Here is an 18389-nt window from a genome sequence, read left to right as displayed (position 1 = left end):
AACAGTGAGAAAATCAGTTCCCTTTATGAGTATATTAGTTTAAGCAACCTCTCTAAATACATATCTCTTGAGTTTTGATGTCCTTTTTAAGCAATAATCATAGTCCCTATCATTATCCAATAATCACTGTGATTTGGTTTTTAATTACTTACTTGGGATAAGGCAGGTTTCTCGATACACAAAGAATATATTATTCCCTTCCACGGCAGACTTATGAGGTCAGAATTTATGACAAGCTCACTGAGTATGGTTTTCCTTTATATACACATCCTTGTGCCAATAAAATTTTTGCCCTTATGTGTTTAAATCGCCACTGTTCCTTGACGCACCTCAAAAGGACCAGCATGCCTCCTGCTTCCTGAAGTCAATGTTGATAGCATATTTGGACCATGCTAAGCATGTGTGGCAATGCATCCCTTAGAGCAGCCATGCGGCAGCAGTAGTAGTTGCAGGGAAAGGAGCGTGGATGCTGCAGAAAGTTGCACAGGAAAGTCCTGCAGGGTTTCAAGGAAGTCCTTTTAAATTATGGATTTCTTATGGCGAAATAGAGAAAGGAAGAGGAGAATTTTGTTTCCAACAGGTAATTATAATATAGAAACTGAAAATAATATCAAAAAATCTGTCAATTAATTGGGATATGCTAATCCTGTGCTGACTGGTTGGGAGAGTCAGGAGGAATCAATGTGGACTCAAAGAAAGAAATCGACTTCCCTCCTAGAGGCTAAATTTCTCGACAGACACTAGACTTCAGTGAATATTTGTTTAAAACGAAGAAATTTTATTCAGATGTATTATATGTATGTTGGCGGAGGCCGCTTGTTTGTTTCCAGCTATCCAGAAGCAAAATATTCACACGGAAATTATATTAATAGCAATACTATTTTTTCCAAGCGTATTTCTGGCTAACTCTTATATCCTAAACTAACCCTTCTCCAATAATCTGTGTATTGCCAGGAGGTTGTGGCCTCTCCCCAAAATTTCAGCAAGCTGCAGTGCAGGCATCTGTCCCTGGAGGTGACTGCATGGCATCTCACTGACTGCACCTTCTTTCTCCCAGCATTCAGTTTAGTTCCCCACCCCCCGCCCAGCTCTATTCTGCTAAGCTGCTGGCTGAAGCAGGCTTATTCATTAACCAATAAAAGCAACACATATGCAGAGGGACTTCCCGTACGTTTTCTGCTTAAGTAAAAGGGAAGGTTCCAACTTTAATGTATTAAAATTATATATAATAAAACAGATATCAAGCAAAAATTACAGTTACAACATTTATATTTATTTTATCCTTTATCATAACTAAGGAAAAATATAGTTATAACTATTTATCTTCAACTCCATAAGAGACCCAAGAAAGATATAATATTACCTAAGTAAATAGGAAGTACGTTGTAAGAAACTCCCAAAATTCCAGAATTGACGGAGATATCCCACTGTCTGATCAATGACCCAAAGTTCTTCTGAATTGTTGGAGCATCCATCTTCAGCTTACTGGCCCATAATATCCAGCAGACTTTTCCATGAAACAGGAAATTTGAAGATTTCTTTTGCCTTGGAATGGCAAAGTCCATCAGTTTCTTCTGTGTCCTGCAGAATGTCTAGAAGACTCTTTCATGAAGCAGGAAGTCAAAGAGCATCTCACCTTAATGCAAGTTCAGCCATCATTTTTCTGTGGGTCCTGCATGTCCAGTTCATAGAGCATAACATCAAACAGTCCAGGCAAGAGCAATTTTGCCCAAATTGCTTAAAAAAAAAAACTCCATAAGGAACCTTTTCAATGCCCATCTTCCCCTTGAAATAGTTTGGTGATGCCTTGAGTAGATGTGTCTCATTGTCATGAAAAGTCCTAAATTCTTAAACATTTTAAATACCATGTTCTGTAGTCTTTGAAAGGTTTGAAAAATGCCTATCCATTTGTAATACATCTCTGTACATCTAGAAAACCTAACTAACATGACTACAAGCTTGACTATTATAGATGATTATTTATTAACCATATTTCTTAGTTATGCATTACATTTTTAAATGGGCTACACAAACACAATACCTTAATAAAGAGCAAAAATATGCATATAACAAAATTGTCCTAAAATTTGTATAATAGACCAAGATCCATACCAATGCAAAGTATTCATATCTTTAACATATTCCTTTTTAAATTGATTTATAAACAATCAATTAGGGAATTTGGGTGGAACTCTTTCCAAACTGCTTCATGCTTTTTTGAGGGTGAAGAAATTTTGAGGGGTGTTCATAGCGACCTTTCAGAGGGTCTTGGTCCATCAAACCACATTAGTCTGGAAGCAATCCACAAGTACTCATCCTCTGTTGAAACAAAAGAAGAACCTCTTTTATAAAAGAACGGGTACTTAGACCCAAATTTTGAAGCCAAGATACCTTTAAAATATATATGTTGGTTTAGCTTAGCAGCCCATACAATGAAATGTCTGTCTGTACATAGCTCCCTAACAGTCAAAAAAATTCAAGGAAAGCACAATAATATACATAATCCAGATTCTCTGTGTATATTCCATCTTTACATGGCTTATTTTTCTTAATCTATTACTTTTTCTACAAGTTTAATATTTATTATCTTTATTCCTTTAATCTATGACTGCCTGTGCTTTTTATATGACATTTACTCTTTATTCTTTTTCTTCTCTCTCCCAAACTTACTTACATTTTTTTTAACACACTGTGCCGTGTTTAGAGACCTTTGTGTCTGAATCTGTCCTATTGTGTATCTGAAATCCTTTTCTGTCCAGGAGCCCTTCTTAAAATGCTAAGTGGCATTACTAGGTCTAAGGATACTTTGCCTTTTGGCTCTGCCCAGTCCAACATGGCAGAGGTCTGTTCAGTGGAAGCCATGTTCCCAGCCCCATTTTCAGGCATACAGCAGGTATATGTTGGCATTAAGAAAGAACCAGAGTTCATCCTGGCAGCATGGCCCAGGAAGTCACCATTTTGGAACTGCTTTTTTTAGTTTGTTTGTTTGTTTGTTTGTTTTGCTGCCACTGAATCAGGAAGACATCTCTTAAAGGAATCATGCCTCTGCTTGCTTCTAGCAAACAGAGCCTACCTGAGAAAACCCTGCTACCAAAAAGACATGCTTAACTCTGTTCTTTTGTTTCTAGGATTCCTTTCCAAACTTTCTCAGGTATTATGTGGATGTAGCCAGCCCTACATTGGTGCATCAATTTATTGGCGGAGACTTCTTGTTCATTCCTGGCAACCCAGAGAGCAAAATAATCTCATAGAAACTACATTCTTTACAATGCTGCTTGACCAATCACTTAAATGTATTTCTAGCTAGCTATATCTGGCTACCTCGTTTCTATTAATCTGAGTATCACCATGTGGCTGTGGCTTACTGGCCAGGTTCCAGCTCATCTGTGTCCAGGGGGGCTACATGTCAACTCACTAACTCTGCTTTCTTTCCACCGGTATTCAGTTTAGTTTTCTCGCCTAGCTCTATTCTGTTAAGCTACTGGATGAAACAGATTTATTCATTAACTAATAAAAGCAACACACAGACTGAAGGACTTCCCACACCATATGTATATGGTGAATGCCTTTAAAATATTTGAGTGGTGCTTTCTAGACTCTTTTCAAAATATTGAATTAAATATAAACATTTGAGCCTGCATCTAACAAATAATGAAATAAATATTTTATTCATTGAGAAAAAGCATAATGTACATTTCTAACTTCAATTATGCATTAACTACCTCATAAAAGATACCCAGCAATGTTCAGCATCACAAACATACACACCCTCTTGTTTATGATGACAGTAGTAAGTAGCACTGAAATTAGAATGGATACAAAATTAGAAGATGCTGCCGAGTAATGACAGAGCCTCCCTCACTTGCTTCTGTTTCCAGGGGAACTGTAACGCTGTTTCCAAACAATGCTGTCTGACTTTATCACTTACTTTGAGGAAGGAAAAGGATAATGTGTACAAAAGTACTTCCTACTTTTTAAAGTGCTATACAAATGTCAAAAATCAGCTCTAGAGAAAATATTAAAGAAAGGAATCAATAGGCAAAACTATTAACTTTAAAGCCAAAACATTTATGTATGTTTAATTTCATGTCCTTTTTTCTTCTACTTGCTTCCTTATTCTTGGAAAAGATAGCAAATATTTGTTAGTGTTCCAATTTCATGGCAAAGGGACAAAGCAAACAGTAGACTGACAGCCAGTCTGTCACTTGTGGTTCACAGTATTAAATACCCACCATAAAGGGTAAGTTACAACTTTTATAACCACAATACTGAATCAAAGTTGAGGGATGTAAGGAACTTCTGATTTCCCACTGCTTTCCTTCCAAATCAGCAATAACTGGAAATGATTATCTGCTTTTTCCTGTATTTATGATATTTCAGTTTTTTCCCCCATATTTCTTTGAGAATGTCCAAGTGGCACTCTGGGGACGCAATAGTATTAATTGAAGACATTAATTATTAGCCGGAATGATTTTATTTAGTTGGGTTTTCACTTAGCCATGTAATAACTTACAATTATTGAGAACAACCAGCCTTCAAGCTAACTGGGTTCGAAGGGCCTGTTGCACATTTGAAAATGAAAAATTGACCTGCAAATACCTGCCATCTCTATTTAGAAATATTTTTGAGGTGTATATGCTCACATTACTAATTTAGATGTCTTGCTTATTTTCAATGGTGTGGGGATCCATTGAAAATAATTGTCCATATCCCATTAAAGCAAAATTAGCCCATATGTTAATACTGGTAATACTTGTCAATTGAGACTGCCTACTCTGTCTGACCTCCAACTATTAAAAGACAGATAGTGGAAATTCGGTGTAAGTAGTGACCGACATCCTCAACATAGTTAAACTCCGGAATTACACACTGCTTAACCCATGATGCTAATTGCTCAGGGGTCACTGACAATGTCACCATGACTCAAGTACTCTGGTGTTCTTAGTGATTAAATTCCATGTTCTAAAATAACATCATATTACTTGCTTATAAGTATGTTTTTTAAAATTGTGTGCTATATATGTAAGTATTGTCTTTACAACAATAGCAATTAATATAATTTAAAAATTTTTTGTATGTAGTTGATTTTGAAGTAAGCTTTACTAATACCAGCAAAGCAATTAAAATCTGGAAATTCCATGCTCCCACCATGATATTAGTGCTCTATGGCCTATGGTTATTGTTACCGTTCTTTGAAAATACTATTTAGTATTTTCAAATGAGGGGATTAAAATGACATCAGTTTGTCTTTCTGTCCCTGGAAGTTTAACCAGGCCAAAATGGATTCTACTTTAATGTTATGGCTCTAAACAACAATTAAAATACAAAAACTACCATCACATCAGTCGTCTGGGAAAAGTGTATTTAAGCCTTCAACAGTCACAATAAACAGCACAATATTAAAAGAAAGCTTGCAACTCAGCAAAAAACAGGAAGGGGGAAGTGAAGGATGGGGTGGGAGAGAGCCAAGGGGCTGGTAAAGGAAAGAGATAAGTAATAAATGTAAGGTTGGGCGTAGATGGACCACTGATACAGAAAAAAAAAACAGTAGGATGCTGTGGGGAGAATTTAAAAGGGGGAATTCAGAGTGTCAAATGGAATCAGATAGGAATTTCTGGGATGCAAAGGGGAGTTTGAATTCTTGATATTATTTGGGCATTATTAGCCTAACTACATTGTTGAGCTCAAAAGGAGATCCTGAGAAACTGGCAAGTCCTTCAGGATAGCTGGCACACAACTAGAAGAGAAAATGTTTGAGGGGAAAAAGAGGGAGTCTAGTCAGAGGTCTTCAAGTTGCACTCTGGAGTGCGTGTGAACTCAACAGACTAGATCAAACTGGGCGCCTATGTGAAGACATTCACATTTCAAAAGGAAAAGTTCCTCAGTGGAGCAGAGAAATGGCAAGTTGGCTCTGTAGACTATCTAGCAAGCTCTGTTAAAATCAGGATGAGAAACCTGAAAGGAATGAAGCAAACGAGGCCAGAGAGCAGGCAGGGATCCTGAGGAAGTGACAAGGAGTAGAGAAGATAAATGTGTAATTCACTTTGATGATAATAAAAGTGGTATCGTTGTGTGTGGTTTCATCACTTCCAGAAGACATACAGAAGATATCAGGTTGTCTCCTGATCCATGAAGGGTTGCTCAGAAGGATTTTAAAGAAAACTCCTAGGGAAAGAAGATGCTTGCTGATTTCATGGGCTTGTGCAAAATCAGCTCTGTTAGTGAAGTTTTGTCTCCAGTGTTTTAAACTTTGTAATTAAACTCTTTATTAAGATTGATTTTACTATTTTGAATGTAAATGAATTGCACATACATTTATTTTCTGGCTCTTTAAAATATTAATGCATGTGAAATGTAAATTAGACATATTTAAGAATCTCCTGTGATGTGTCCATACACTGTGAAGTGTATGAATCAGGATAAAGGTGTAGATTTCCTCAAATACTTATAGTTTCTTTATGGTGAGAACATCCAAAATTCTTTCTTCTAGCTTTGCTGAACTATTTGATTAATCACCATTGCCAATAGTCTTCTACTATGGAATAGGATCCCAGAACTTACTTCTGTCTACTTGTGACTTTTTCTATTCCTTGATCTATTTTCTCCTCCTTCACTCCCCTCTTTTCACTGTAGTCTTGAGTATCACTAGTCATTCACGATATTCTACAGCTGTCATTATGAGGTTAGGTTTAATAACACAGAAGCTAAACCAACAACTAAGAGATTCCCTGGGCAAAAAGACTTGAGACTGACAAAGAGGCAGAAGGGAAAGGAATGCTTTGTTATCTTTTCAAAAATGAAGTGCCCAAATCTTGAGCACTGCGTGGGTCAAAGAACACTTTTCACATTATCGATAATTTTGTTAGAAGAGTTTGGGGAGGAGATGCTGAGCTAGGTCAATAGAGCATGAAAACACTGCACAGAATAGCAGAGATATGCATCTGTGACGTGGGTGAAGGCTCCTGGTCCTCCAGGTCAGACCACTGAAGGGGTAGTGACCATCAGGCTAGATTGCGGACATCATAAAAGTGAAAGGAGCAATGGAAAAGCATGGGTAAGCAATAGTTCTGGCAAAATACACATTAGTGTACGATTGAAGCAGAGATGTTTGAAAGGTTGAACAGACCAGGCTGTGACATGGCTCTTGATAAGAATTCCTTTTATTTTTTAGTTTGCAGTGCTCATGGTGTAGAGAAAAGTATTAAGACTAATTCTTAGAGCACAGAGTATATGGGGAGAAATGGACAGGTAGTCACCACTGTCCTCTTGGGAGCTGGGCTACTTTTCCACGCTACTGTAACAAATAGTCAATGAGTTTCATGGCAGAAACCACCATATTGTTGATATCTAAGTGAAAAACCTAGAGTGAATCTTGCTGGGTGAAAATCAAGGAGGACCGCCCAGTGGGGACTTGACTTCACTGTCAGTAGCAGCCTTTAGAGATCACCAGTGTCCCTTGGTGCTGCCCCATTCTTCCATCTTCAAAGTAAGCACTGGTGGACCTTTCCAATCATGGATTTCATTGGCAATTCTGTTTTCATCATCAAACCTCCCTGGTAAGGGTCTATGTCATTATATTAGATTTCACCCGGATCATTGGAGTAGTCTTCGCATCTCAAAATCCTGCTGTTGATGCCATGTGAAAAATGCCTTCTGTAGTCTCAGGAATTAAGACAAGAATTCTGAGACCACAGTTTTATTTTTTTTTGCCTGTCACAGTATTTTTGACTTGGTTATATCGAAGAGATTGAGACACACTCTGAAAATTGATTGCAACTGTGTTATTTCAGAAGACATAATGAAATGTCTGAGAGAGCTACCAAATTGGAACAAAATTGTGGCTTTTCTATTAATAGTAGAGCTGATGGGATGAGCTTTCTTAAATTATCTTTCTTTTGGTTTATTTATTAGAAACTTTATACTTTTTAGCAGCGGACTGGTGAGTTTAAAATTGGATTCTTTTCAGTGTGTCCATAAAAGAGGCAAACTCTCCAGGTTTTTTAGCCTTAACTCCACACAGAAATTGTTTCATGACCTAAAGCATCATTGACTTTGCTTATGACAATTTTATTGCTGATATATGCCTGCTTTAGCTTTTAACTGCTCTAAACTGTCAGAAAACTCGAGATCGTAGATAACGGGCTTAGGCAAACTGTCTGACAGCCACCCATACATCTGTCACAGGCAGCTGAAAGGTTGCGATGACGCCACTTCAGATGTTAACTGATCAGGGACTGAAATAATAACTTCAGACAGCGTTGCCTGTGATCAGATCCTTCCTCCAGACCTCAGGTCATCCTAATAAACGCCGTCCTTAGCTTGCTGTTAAGTGTTTAATAAGCACATTATAATAGCCCTGACCCCAAAAAGCTAGTGAAGGTATTGTTACCACTTTATCTGATTCAGTAGCTCAGGAATAAAGTTCAAAGTAGATATATTACTGTTTTAAAGGCATACTATAATTAACGCAAGGGATATTGGTAGCACCCATATTATAATTCTGTGAAAATATGTCCCACATTTTGAGCAGCAAACAAAGAAACAAGCAAAAGTCCCACCAAACAAACAACAATGACCCTTTTGTTAGTAGACTGCAAAACTGAAGTTGTAGTTGCAAGCATACTTATATTTAACATTGAAATGACAAATTGTGTCAACTTTTAGGGTATCCAGAATGTAGGATTTTATTTGGAAGGTGAAATCAAATAAAAAGTTTTAATTTCTTTAGTATTTTTAATAAACACTCTTGATTCAGGGTTAGCAACTGATCAAATGTCTCCAGAAGGGGGAAACCTTTTAGTCAAGTTTCCCGTGAGTGTTGTCTGACACTCAGAGTTAATGTTCATGTGTTCTTGGTGTGGCATTTGATGTTGTGAGTTTATGTTTTTTTTCTCAGACTCTGATGCAGGTACATGATGCACCAATGTTCTCACACAGGGATGACATCACAGACTCTGACGGAGGTGCATGTTGTACACACACAGGGCTGACGTCACAGACTCTGATGGAGGTGCGTGATGCACTGATGTCCTCACACAGGGCTGACATCACAGACTCTGACGGAGGTAGATGTTGTACACACACAGGGATGACGTCACAGACTCTGACGGAGGTACATATTGTATACACACAGGGATGACGTCACAGACTCTGATGGAGGTACGTGATGCACTGATGTCCTCACACAGGGATTACGTCACAGACTCTGACGGAGGTACATGTTGTACACACACAGGGATGACGTCACAGACTCTGACGGAGGTACATGTTGTATACACATAGGGATGATGTCACAGACTCTGATGGAGGTACATGATGCACCGATGTCCTCACACAGGGCTGACATTGTAGGATGATGGTTCATTAACCAAATAATTTTCTTTTTTTATTTTATTTTATTTTATTTTTTTCCAAATAATTTTCAAAATGTCAGGGTTGCGGGCTTCTTGGTGGGATTTCATTTCTTTTGACCCAATTTATCTTTAGGAAAGGTAGAATCTATCAGAAATTTGTTATCTCAGATAGACGCTGAAATCCACAATTCAGTGTTAGCTTCAAAGAGTCTAAGTGATGATTTCCACAAGGGAAAACTGGTGAATTTTTAAGGAAATATTGATTTCATTTCCTACCTGTAACTCCTGTTCCACAATTCCAGGAATCTCGTGATGACTATTTCTCTGCACTTTCTGTGTCTTTCACTCACTTGAAAATTTAAACTCACTGAAAGATTCTTCCTAGAATAAATCAACATTGCTCATCGTAGACTTGCACTTTCAATATTTGTGTTACAGAGTCTAATACTCTCTGTCATTAGCAACTTTAGATTAGAAAATAGGTACTACAGAATTTTTAAGGTATAAAACACATCCGGCTTTAGCAAACATCTCAGTATTTACTTATTTTTATTGTCTTCTATGACCTTTTAAATTTATATGCTCTTTGTTATTTGGTTTCCTGTTCTCGGGAACTGTTCATTTATTCTCGGCCACCATACCCGAAATAACGACACAGAAACTATATTAATTAAAACACTAATGAAGCATTTAAACGTATTGCTAGCTAGAGCTCTTATATCTTAAATTAACCCATTTCTATTAATCTGTGTATCACCACGCGGTTGTGGCCTACTGGTAAGGTTCTGTCCAACATCCACCATTTGTCTCCTGTGGTGGCTACACGGCTTCTCTCTGACTCCTCCCTCCCTCTCTCTCTCTCTCTCTCTCTCTCTCTCTCTCTCTATATATATATATATATATATATATATATATATATATATATTTCGGCTTGACTATATTCTGTTAAACTATTGGCTGAAGCAGATTTTTAATAACCAGTGGCAATAAAACGTGTTCACACACACAGAGGGGAATCCCACATCAGTTTCTCAAACACTTCGTCAAGTGATATGATGTGGAAGAGCAGGCAAAAATCCCATCTGCACAGTTTCTGTCTGGCAAGGGATGCTCGGGTTTGCTCTGCAGATTTGCGTGAAACTTTGAGCATCATCAACCTTAGTTTGTCAGGTCTGCAATTCCTTCTAAATTGGCCATTTTTTCTCATGCCCCTGAAAATTGCTATCCATAGAAATTTGTAGTACCCTCTCCTGATTTCCTGCCATGCAGACCCCCTTCTAAGTTGTGCACAGCAGCTGAGCAAAAAGTCGTCACTGTTGAGCTCAGTGATGGAGTCACACACCTGGGCTCTTCTTCAAGGCTTCACATTCAAAGACAAGACTGGATGGTCACAGGGATCAAAGGAACTCAGAAGGGTTACTGGAAGGGTTTTGAAACGGAAACGTTAGGATAGCCATCTTAGACTATCAGGCCGAGAGAATAAGTAAAGTACAGAACAGGACATGGGAGGTAGTGGGGTGGTGGAGCATGCTCCAATGAAGAGAAGCAGACCCAGCTCTGAGGGGTCAGCTGTCGGGCACTGTGGGTTCACGGCCGTGAGCTGGCTGAGTACCCCTCAGTATCAAAAATGTTCTGTTGCTAATTATTTTTATTTATACAAAATTTTCACAGTAGTTATTATGGTTAGTTTCCTAAATGCCTTTGTTGTACCCAAACTACTTATTGTAGACTTGCTGTATGTGTATATAATGTATATATGTGTGTATACACATTTTACACACATTGATATATGTAAACATATATGCATGTATAGTGAGTGAGAATTTTTGAACTCTAGAAACATTCAGAGAAATTTTCTGTGTTTACATGAATGAAATAGAGGCCAATAGTGTAATAGTATTTTTGTGGAAATGTTTTTATTCAATACCGATTGCCATGAAAACAGATACTAAAGGTTTTGGATGAAATAGTAAATAGGATATCACACACACTCGTTCACATTAAAGTAATTGTGAACTAATCATTTTAAATCGTCAGTGTTGAATATTTAACAATAACATGATGAAAATTATTATAATAAATATTATTATTATTCTTTCCCAAGTTATTCTAAACATTAATAAGGCATACTAGGGATATAAATCTCAATTCTGCTTTTATCACACTGTAACTTTTTTCAGTGTTTCTTCTTTGAAATATTTAACTGATGCATCTCAGTATAATTGATTAATAAGAACTGCTAATTTCTCTTGTCTCTCATATTCTCTAAAAACACTGAAATAGGATCTGCCAAGCCCCCATGCTTATGTATAAAACTCAGTTAGTAACTAAATACTGTGCTTTTCCTGAGGTCGTGATGAGACCATGTAGGTTGTTAGTTACCTACCCTTGCTATATTTTATCTGAGCAATTAAACCTTTATCACAATTGATATCTTGACAGTGTCTTTCTGTTGTCTTTCCAGGACCCTCTGTTTCACTTGGAGTCCCACAGATCTGAGAGAGGAAGGGGCAGATGTCCCTTTGACCCCAGCTCCTCCTTTGTCTCTACTCTAGTCGGTAATTATCTTTGCCACAAACATCAGATGGTAGACATGGTGATTGGAAATGTATTTTTCAGCCTCAGAACATTCTTTGGCGTTTCTTTATAATCTTTGCCTTGAAGGGTCTATCGGCTGCGATCTGGAGAAATGATGGTGAATTTCAAGTGACAACCTCTTTGGTAATTTGACTCTAAAATAGCTACAGGTGATATTAGTACTTATGCCTCTTTATGAAAAGCAAAAGTCTATAAATACCTGAAGCAGTGGTGTGTGTGTGTGTGTGTGTGTGTGTGTGTGTGTGTGTGCATGCATACAGAGGTTAGAGGACAAAACACAGGCCTCAAGTGTCTCCTTCCACCATGTGGATGTTAGGTCTGACTCAGGTCACCAGGTTTGGGGGCATGCACCATTAACTGCTCAGCCAGCTCATCCCCACTCATCTAAATTCTCATTAAGCTGGAATATAGGCTAGAGAGGCTGAGCAGCTCAAACCAACCCTGAATGCGTGCCTTGGAACAATGCAATAAATCACATTGTCTGATAGATATTGCAGATTAATTCAGGTTAATTAAATGAGTTACTCAAAAGCCTCCCTTGCCACAGTAAAGAAGCAGGCTTTTCTGTATTACCTGGAATTGGAAATGATCGTTGAAGTACTGTGGCAATATGAGCACATGAGACGCTATACATATAAAATAAATGGAATCAATTCTTGACACCTAACAAGTATGCTAAGAGTGTTTCTTTGTTTTCAGTATTGAGTATCTGAGGGCCCCTATACACGACACTATTATCACATTTTTCCCTATGTATAGTCCATTCTGTGATCAGTCCTCTTTGAAGAAAATGAGAAACTGTAACTTTTAGAGACTTCATAATCTAAGTAAACTGAAAGAGCTTAAAATTCTTTGCTGACGTTCAATTAAAGTATTTACTGAAGTGCTGGAAAGATGTCCCGGTTGCTCACCCCAGTGTCCGGCTGCTCACCCCAGTGTCCCGGCTGCTCACCCCAGTGTCCCGGCTGCTCACCCCAGTGTCCCAGCTGCTCACCCCAGTGTCCGGCTGCTCACCCCAGTGTCCTGTAACCTTCTGCATAGCCAGGCCAAAAGGATCTGATGCTCTCTTCTGGTCTTCCTAGGCACTGCAGCCACACATTCACAGACATACATGCAGACAAAACACCCATACACATACAATTAAAACTAAAATTAAAAGAAACTAAATTAAACTAAACTAAACTAAACTCTGCTGTGTGTGATTCTCCAGACTGCACACTGGAGAACCCATTTTATTCAGGTTTATCCAGATGTTGACAGGTTTTGTGTTCTGCTTAGTACATTTCCCTGTCTGGATTGTGGATGTGGGTCATAGAAACTTTGACTTCGCATTATAATTTAAGATGTTATGAAATGAGAATGTCACAGAGTAAGTTGACTTGACTAAACATGTAAATATGACTATTTTAAAATATTTTAGTTCCTCTATAAATTTGTACATAAAATGTGGGGTATGTGTGTGTATGTGTACTTATGTAGAGTATGAAGAGACTTTAAATATGAAAACAGAACTATTAAGACAGTTCAGACAGTAGTAATCACAATATTAGGAATGTCATTCTTGGTGCATACGATATCCATAATTGCTAGACATTCCACAGAAATTGGCAGGATCTGAATTAAAATGCATACATTGGATAAACTGAATGTCTGGATAGAGTACAGACTGAGAAATTCTGGCAAACAAAAAACAAATTTTGAGATATTTCCCTTATTAGAAAGATATTGGAGTTTGGATATTGCATAGTATGCATTCCTGTGCTGTGAAATACTTAAAATTTTGGAAGAGAAGGCCAATCATTTAAACATTTTATTTAAATGGTGAAAATGGGCATTTCCATAGCTATCTCTGTCATTCAAGATTCAGTCTCCCTGGAATTTGATTATTCATGGAATCAGGAATTTAATGTTGAAGTCTTTAATGGGGAGATTTACTGGACGGGCATTGCCAAGACAATGTCCCTGGACTACTAGATCAAATCACCGTGTGCTGAGATGTGGTATGCTTGCCTTCGGGGGGCTGCTCTGTTTATTTAGAAGAGAAATCACATTAAAGAATAGCTTTCCAAGCTAAACAGAAAAGCTATGGAACAATCCCTCCAAAGAGAAGAAATGAAAATATAAATCTTCATATTTCTCCTTTCCCTATCATCCCAAAGTACTTTGGAGAGATCGTTTCCTCGCTGTGGAAAGCTGTAGGCACTGGCCTGAGAACCTGATTATCTCTGTGAGCCACAGATCTTTCCACGATAGGAAGTTCAAATAATTCACTCAGTTGAAAACGCACTAGAAAAGTGAGCCATAAAATGGCTCACTTTTCAAATTTGGCAAGTTTGATGTTTGATAGCCATACACATTCTGTTCTCATGGGCTAAAACAAAACCCAAGCACAGAGATGATTGGCCATCTTTTAATCATCATTCCTGTGTCTCTTCATATGTATGTCACAAAATATGTAATGATTGTTCTCATGAAGACTAACTTCATGAGGAAACACTCACACTGATAACAACATTCACAAGACTATGGGGCCTTAAAGAAGAAAAAATGTGCTTTTTTTTTATTAGTTCTTTGAGAAATTTTACACAATGTGTTTTGATTATTCTCTCCTTCCCCAACTCCTCCCTAATCACCCAACTCTCCTCTCTCTCTCTCTCTCTCTCTCTCTCTCTCTCTCTCTCTCTCTCTCTCTCTCTCATCACCATCAAGTCCAGTTTGTACTGCCAATATATTTTTGGATATGTGATCTTCTACTGGCAAGTGACCAATTGTCAGTATCTCCTCCTCTAGGGTATGATGTCCTGTCCTCCTCTTCCCTCCATGCTGAGATTTTGTCTGCCAGGAGCCTGCACAAGCCTTGTGCCCACTCTCATAACTACTGATATATGCACATGTCCCATACATACATGGGAGCTTCTCCAGCTGGAGCTGTCTGTGACGTCTTCAGAAATCCTTCAGCATCATTCACTGTCCCTATACTCTGTCCTCTGCCCTGTGTTTCCACTCCACAACTCAAATGCTCTTTCCAAAGAGTGGCTGCTTTATTGTATTTCTTAGCCTTCTGTCTTGAGCCAGAGTCTCATTATGTGGCTCTGACTAGCCTGGGTCTGGTACATAGAGCACTCTGGGCTCAAACTCACATAGACCCACCTGCTCTGCCTCCCAAGGTCTGAGATTACTGTGAACCAACACCGCTGTTTATTTCTTAATTTTGGATACAATATTAATTTCAGTTAAATAATTCACATTATTTAAGATTCTCTGGAATGAAAAATAATACTATTTAGTAAGTGAAAGAATTCAATATTCATTCTTTTATTAAATTTATAACCAAATTTAGAAATGAAATGGTAACAGCTTCGATGTTGAAAAGAATTCAAGAGCAAAGCAATGGCCACAGGGAGTCACATTCCCCACGATCAGAAGCCAAGCAAGCTGAGGTCAGATATTAGTTCACCTCACTCCTCAAGTCTCACTGAAGCCCGATTTGTTTGCCATACAGAAAAGTTCATGCCTCGAATACAGGGTTTTTTAGTGTGTCTGCGTTTTGCCCATTTCTTCCCCTGGGGTAACCACAAATATTCTCTCAAGGGCTGTTTTAATAACTGCTAAGTGCTTCCTAGCTTGTTGAAATAAGGGCAGCGGGGCTGCGTCCCCGGCACCTGGCCACCCATATGGCTAGCTTTACCCGAAATAATTACATGGAAACTGTATTCTTTTAAACACCGCTTGGCCCATTTCTATCTAGCCTCTTTTAGGCTAGCTCTCGCACCTGGGCTAGCCCATTTCTAATAATCTGCTGTAGCCCACGAGCTGGCTTACCAGGAATGATCTTAACCTGCATCTGCCTGGAGTGGGAGAATCATGGCGACTCCCTGACTCAGCTTCTTTCTCCCAACATTCTGTTCTGTTTACTCCACCCACCTATGTTTTAACCTATGAGGGCCAAGCAGTTTCTTTATTGCTTAACCAATGAAATCAACAGATTGATATATGACACTCCCCCATCACTAGCTTTCAAATCTGTGGGTGCCCTGAAATTTGCACTAAACCCAGTGGCCATGTTACTTCATGGCAGCTGTCTAACAAGCTGAAGGAACTTAGCACCTCGCTTGCTTAGTAAGATAAAATAGCAGCTTGTTATTTGGTGGTCAATGAATCGAAATTGATTAGCTGTTTTCTCTGTGTCATATGTTTTGTCTCTCTTCAGTGTTAGGTGTGATGCAACATACCTTAGGCTACCTTGCATTTTCTCTTTCAATCCTTTAGATACTTAACTTTTTACTGCCCCGCTCTGCAGCCTGGTCTGCACTGTATGCGCAAGAACCCTGTTCGCAAGCTTCGGGCAAGGGGCTGGAGGTTGAGGAAACACACGCAGAGACAGACCGACACGCAGACCTCCAAACACTGGTACCAAAAGCCCTTCTTTAATAGCACCATGGAGGCTTAAATACCCTGCAGTCAATGGCAAACAGGTGAAAATTCCATCCTCTGATCCCCTAGGTAAAGCACAGCTTCTAGTAACTTCAAAATTAGAAGGCTCTAGACAGGGAAGAGCAGCTGAAGGCCAGGACTCAATTAGTCCCAACATCTTACAGACTATTTTCCCACTAATTTTGTTAGAATTTCTGGGTGTACTGTAATTCTGTCACACCTGAGTACTACACTTGAAAGGAGCAAGTGTTTAGAGAGACCACGTTGGGGTGTCATGTTTCTTTTGAAAACTTCCTTTGAATATCCTCCCTCTGCGTGTGTCTCTGTGTCTGTGTCTGTGTCTGTGTCTGTGTCTGTCTGTCTCTCTCTCTCTCTCTCTCTCTCTCTCTCTGTGTGTGTGTGTGTGTGTGTGTGTGTGTGTGTGTGTGAGCGTGTGTGCGCATGCCTGCACCTGTGTTCGCAGAGGAGGACTGGTTGTTCTGCTTTAGCTCTTCCCCCCCCGCCCCCCGACTCCTTTCACAGAGGGTTTCTCACTTACCTGGCGTTAGACCGGTGCCCAGGCAAGCATCGGTATCACTTTCTCTCCAGTCCCCATGGCTCTAGTTCTCCAGGCATGTGTGTGTGTGTAGACTTGCCAGCTTCTCACATGGGTACCAGGGATCCAAGCTACTGTCCTTATGCCTGCCCAGCAACTTCTCTAACCCACAAGGCCATCGTCCCAGCCCACAATCTGATACCTTTTACTAGAACACTCTCAGTGATTGAAATTAAAGAATTAATATTCGATTTCATGAAATATCCAGCATTAAGAAATTTTACATTGGGGCTGGCAAGATGGTTTAGCAGAATAAGTGCTTGTAGCACAAGCCAGGTGAACTTAGAGTAATTTGTGGATCCCAAAATAGGAGAAATGTCCTCCTATCTCCACAGCTCCACGTGTGGCATACACTCTCATTCCTACACACACACACACACACACACACACACACACACAACACAATATTAAGTTTCAAGATACTTTTAAAACAAACTTTTTGGAGATCTATGATTCCGCATGAGTTTTAATAAACTACAAAGTCTTTGAACACTGGAATTTTTCGTGAACTTTTGTAAAGAAAATATTATTTGGGAATATATACCCAATTACCAGTTCTATGAATTAAACATAAATGTTTATTGAATAAAAAAATAATTGAAGAGCTTCTTAAGCTTTTAGTGGCAAAGCATTTAAGAATAAGCAATCATTTCTTCTGTGTTAAGTACATTTATATCAGGAGCAGTTAGGAATGGTTAGTCATGTCTCGAATTCACCCCAGATGCATAGGAATAGACCTCAAGTTACTCGCTTACCACTTTGCCTTCCCTAAAGAATATCTTATTAAAGCCCCTCGCTCCCCCACGCTGGCAGATTGTCCACTGTCTACATGCTGACTTCAGGGTCTGGCCATGACTACAGTTCTCCAAGGAGCTATTTGAATACTTTGCTTATATTCTAATTATTTCCTCAAATGAAAAAAAAAAAAGGAAAAGAAACACTCAGCGTCTCCCTAAAAAAGATTGCTGCTTTGCAAGCTTGGGTTTCCATCATGCCCCTTAGGAATTTAACTGACCATGGCTGCATTGACTGATGTCACTGGTTAGCCACAACAAAATACGGCTACAGACCTGTGTGTCAGCAAATGAACAAACTTTTCTTTTATGTTTTTGCCCCAGAAACCACATTCTTAATATTGATGGTTAAGGCTAGTCAACTGGTAAGAAAAGAAAGTACCCACATGACAGGCTCCCTTATGACATTTTTTTTTTTTTTTTTTTTTTTTTTTATTTTTCGAGACAGGGTTTCTCCGTAGCTTTTGGTTCCTGTCCTGGAACTAGCTCTTGTAGACCAGGCTGGCCTCGAACTCACAGAGATCCGCCTGCCTCTGCCTCCCGAGTGCTGGGATTAAAGGCGTGCGCCACCACCGCCCGGCCCTTATGACATTTTTATGGGTTCTTTAGAACAGA

At 39.0% G+C, this 18389-nt stretch overlaps 1 protein-coding gene across 3 annotated transcripts in view; it reads left to right on the top strand.

Annotated features, from left to right (window-relative positions):
- Positions 1-18389, top strand: part of LOC121459110 (semaphorin-3E-like) — a 224529-nt gene that overhangs the window by 165978 nt on the left and 40162 nt on the right. For all 3 annotated transcript variants that reach the window (XM_041668631.1, XM_041668630.1, XM_041668632.1), the window contains one exon: positions 11818-11911. In XM_041668631.1, coding sequence (XP_041524565.1) covers positions 11818-11911 — 94 coding nt within the window. The remainder of the gene's footprint in view (positions 1-11817; positions 11912-18389) is intronic.

This window comes from Microtus oregoni, unplaced genomic scaffold (assembly GCF_018167655.1).
Source record: "Microtus oregoni isolate MIOR12 unplaced genomic scaffold, Mior012 000018F_ref0000195, whole genome shotgun sequence".
Classification (NCBI taxonomy): Eukaryota; Metazoa; Chordata; class Mammalia; order Rodentia; family Cricetidae; genus Microtus; species Microtus oregoni.
The sequence above is the reverse complement of the archived record's forward strand: the minus strand, read 5'-3'. Positions and strand labels throughout refer to the sequence as shown.